The sequence below is a fragment of the Akebia trifoliata genome, chromosome 12 (genome assembly GCF_017979445.1).
Source record: "Akebia trifoliata isolate Shusen 1 chromosome 12, ASM1797944v1, whole genome shotgun sequence".
Taxonomy (NCBI): Eukaryota; Viridiplantae; Streptophyta; class Magnoliopsida; order Ranunculales; family Lardizabalaceae; genus Akebia; species Akebia trifoliata.
Window position 1 is genome coordinate 33252208 of NC_141386.1, and position 4580 is coordinate 33256787.

A 4580-nucleotide genomic window follows, 5' to 3' on the forward strand; every position below is an offset into this window, starting at 1 on the left:
CATCTTAAAAAATAAAAATAAGAAACAAAGCCTTCAATATTGTGTATCCTAGAACCATATAATGTTCCTCGAGATATAATTGATTGTGCACTCAAGGTAAATTGATGGCTCTCTGCATGAAATATTGTAAGAGGTTAGTGAAACACGGCTATTTTTTACTAGAGTTTGAAGATGAGGACATTTGAATCTTTTCTCCATTAGTTTATTAAAAAGATTGAGATCATGGGAGGCATGCCATCAATATGAAAACATTGCGGCATCTCTAATACTCATCGAAACATGATAGAATTGTCTAAATCACTCTTTTAAAATTAATTATTAATATGTTTTTATTTAAATAATAAGTATTTTTTTTCTTATTTCCTCATTCCTCATCCAGTGGAAACTAATTGAGTTTTGTCCTATCAGCTAAAAGCCAAAGTTGAGTTAGTTGCAAGCTATAATGTCGAATATGTGTGGATTAATCAAGGTAAATTAGTAGATGCTCGATAACAATTTATTTTTTCATAAATAACAAACATTTAAATAATTAAAAATTAATTATATTGATTAATTTGACTGAGTATAACTTCACTAGCCTTAAAATCTCAAGCGAGTCATCTCGATCAGATCCTAGACGAGTGAATGTGAAGGACGATTCACATTGAATATCTCATTCGACATCCTCCTAGACTATGAGGACTGCCCTGAGTCCTCTTACTAGGACCACGATGACTCATTTGACTCATCTAGTCGGACGAGGTGAGCATTTTTTATCACGGGCTTTGAATACAAACATCGGCATGTTATTATTAACTCAACCATGATGAGGAAAGGAAAACTCATATCAACAGCCATAAATCACCAATCAGGTTTATTTTTACAGGAGATCGACAAAAGGGTCCCAAAAGCATTATAAGGTCAGGGGTCTTGTTACTTACACTTGGGAAAATGAATTTTATACCGAAAATGCCCTTAATTTTTTTTTTTAACACCAAAACACCTTCTCCCCAGGTATATTTATTGCACTTTAATGCGTGCTTTAGGGCACACCCTAACAAGTCAGCGAGTGTACAAGTCCGTCACATGCGACGAAGTGCCCTGGAAAGACCAATTCAACAAAGAGAAAAATTTTGACCGTTGGAATGACGCGATAACTTCGACAAGAATATTTGAAAACGGAAATTTCTTATTTCCCTCTCAAAGAAACAACCTCTCTGTTTCTCCTCTGTTTCTTTGTGCCTTCGCTAGTAAAAACCTTCTCGGGCTTATATATTAGAGAGAGAATCTGATCAACCCAATTCAACAATTCCAACATGAATAAGTTATCACGTTCTATAGAGATCACTATAATTTCAGCCGAGGACTTACGTCTCCATCACCGTTCGATCAAGAAGAATGCCTTTGTGATCGTCCGATCCGACTCTCATAATATTCAATCTACGAAAATGGATTCCAATGGTGGAAGCTACCCTTCATGGAACGAGAAGTTGAACCTCGAATTACCCAATTCATCTCAATATATCACCGTAGAGGTGCAATGCAAGACGGGTTCAGGAGTAAGGAGTGTAGGAGCGACGAACATTCCTGTATCGGATTTCGTTGCTGATTATACACCTAATTATTACTTGCACTTTCTTAGTTATCGTTTGAGGGAATCCGATGGTGAACGTAATGGTATCGTTAATCTCTCAATCAAGATGAAGGTACCCGAATATGTTGATCGAAAGCTACCGCTACCGCCTTCGCAAGCTCAACCTTCTTACAAGAATTCTAATGGGGTTGCAATTGGAATTCCTGTGTCTTATGGGAATTTGATTTAATTGATACATTTTTCCTGTTTCAAAAATGTAAACAATTTCAAAATCTGTCAAAATTGTAAACCCAAAGAAGTTTAAGTATGAAGTGAATTATTATATATTTTTTTATTAGATCATATGTGTTATATTTGTCAATCACAAATATTCATTCGACACTATGTTTTAATAGATCATATGTGTTATATATTTTAAGGACAATAACCATAGAGGACTCTCTATCCAGAATATGTACCGATCAATCTCAGAATACAAATCATTTAAGTCTAATAAAATATTAATCTATTAAGATTATTTTAAGAAAACTACTTAAAATACCCTTTTAAAATTTTTCAAAGTAGTTTAATCTAAAAATATACCGAGTCAAATAAAAAATTTGAACAATTTATTTTGTTATTAATAATTTATATATATATATATATAATTATTAATGAATTCAATATAATTTTTATTTGACTCATTTAAGTCGACTTGCTAATTTTTGAATTGAATGAATTCGATGAACATTCAAGACGAGTTTTAAAATTATGTTTTAATTATTTATATATTTTAATAAATCTAATATACATAAATCAAATCAGTTTGATGATGATGATGACTATACTTATCTCTAACACGACAACCTTTTAGATTTAAAGGAAAAAATCAAATTCAAAACAAAAATTAATCGAAGGTGTTGAAAATAGATGGCAATTAAACTCCCAAATTTAAAATTAAAATTCAAAGGTGAAAAATTAATTTTTCTTTTCAAAGTTTTTAGAAATTTGTCCTTTATAACCCTGTTGAATAGATTATGTTTTTGAATGCCACAAATTAATGTAGTTAGCATTGACATCACAGTATTTTAAGTAACAAACTAATTGCATAAGTTTGAATTTTATGATGCAGATCTCCACTCCAAGAATTGTTGGGTAACAAACTTAGTGAAGTTTTGTTTGCTGGGTGACAAACTTCATAAAGTAAGGTTCCTTTGGAGTTGTCACAACTCAATAGAATTTTTACCAAAAATAAAATAAAATAAAAACAACAATTAGGTTTGATGGGTAAACCAACTTTTTTTTTTTACAAACATTTTAAGGATGTTCCATCCCAAAGTAAGCTCTCTGTCAGAAAATTTAAGGATGTCCCAACCTAGACTAAATTCTCTCTCTCTCTTTACAAACATTTTAATGTCTTTGTTTTAAACTTCAGAAAGAACTCGATAGGTTCGTTTTGTTATTGTTAGGTTCTTTTATGTAATTATTATCATGGTTGAATGTATGATCCAATTGTCATAATTTCTTTTATTTTAAGTTGATCTTGATTAAAAAATATGTATACCCTACTCATGAGCAAGTTTCATTCAAATTAATTGGGATTATATTAAATTAGTTGTGACATAAATTAAGAATTGCGTCTATCATGTTTGGATTTTTTTATTTTCTCTAATATTTTTCAAATTTTTTATAAAATAGAATTTGCTTTTGTTTAATTTGAAGGTGCCACCTAGGTGGTGAAATCTCTGAGTGGAAGACTTGTAGTACCACATACTTGTATCCAAAAGATGAGAACTCATCGGAAACAATTGTGGAAACTACGTATATAGATTAGTGATCGACTCTTTTTATATTTATTTTTTTGTAGAAACAATGTAAATATTTTTTGTAATTGTAATTTATTGGAGACACATATGATAAAAGTTAGTTTTTGCAGATTTTATAAAATCAAATTTAATATTATTATTGAATTCTTAGTTCCCTCCGCGTAGAAAAAATCTTGGCTCCGTTACTAGTATCATCACATGGTTAATAAAATTTGTAGCCCTCATTAGCCACTTTGGTTGGTGTGGCTTGTGGGCATGGTTTTAAAATTCAATTTCATGTCTCGTCTCGTCCATGTTAGATATCAAGTAGTCTTGAATGAGTTCTTTGGTATGTTTGAGACGTATCGTTCTAATATTTGAACATTTTAAAAATGAATTCGGGGCCTTAAATCTAGGAGGAGTTCTGAATCCATGCTTGTGAGATATTACATGTATTCAGGGGATTTCAGCAAGATCTTAGTCAATCAAACTGTGCCATAAGTTATGTGGATCCGCTTCCAAACCGCGGTTTCATGGATTTCTGAAGATTCCAACTCGTGGTTCGACCTCATTTTGGCTGTTGCTACACTGCCAGCGTTGGAACTGCCAGGTTAACTCAGTGTTGGACCCAGTATCCAACGCTGGCAGTAAAAGAATTTTACTAAATTGTGAGGAGACCTGTTGAGAAAGGTAAAGGTCTTAGAAGTTTAATTTTGGAGTTGTGTTGGGGTGACACAGGAGTTACTGTGATTCTCACAAGATGCATATATAATCGTAGATGATTTTACTCTTATCTCGAGAAAACACATATATGATTATGTGCACATCCCATGTCAGATTTGGGAGAATCATAGTAAATACCCTGTGTCATTCTAGCATTTTCCTTAATTTTGTTATAAGCTAAATCTGATGTTAATGTAGATAATGTGTAAAATACTTTCACGTCCACTGACTTCATAAATGGGCCTTTGTAATTTTTTTGTCCTTGGTTTAAGGGCACATCGTTTGGGCAACTTCATTGATGACTTGTTAGTATTACGTTGGATAGTTTTTTTTATTATTATTATTTACTCTCAACCAATGGATGATCATATTTTATAATTAAAATCAAAAGTCAGTGCCACATTACTCAAACCATTTATTGAGTTTATACATGATAGAATGAAAATTATTTAACTTAGGACTAATGAATTATGCAACAATGCATTTTATGTGAGGATAGC

General features: G+C 31.9%; 1 protein-coding gene across 1 annotated transcript; it reads left to right on the forward strand.

Annotated features, from left to right (window-relative positions):
* Positions 1 to 1427: 1427 nt before the first annotated feature.
* Positions 1428 to 1802, forward strand: LOC147389668 (BON1-associated protein 2-like). Its single transcript, XM_086419785.1, has one exon. It carries the CDS (start codon positions 1428 to 1430, stop codon positions 1800 to 1802), a length of 375 nt encoding a protein of 124 aa, XP_086275911.1.
* Positions 1803 to 4580: the final 2778 nt, after the last annotated feature.

What these genes read in the sequence shown, in the direction of transcription:
- LOC147389668 (XM_086419785.1), top strand. Translation starts at nt 1,428, where the DNA reads ATGGATTCCAATGGTGGAAGCTACCCTTCATGGAACGAGAAGTTGAAC.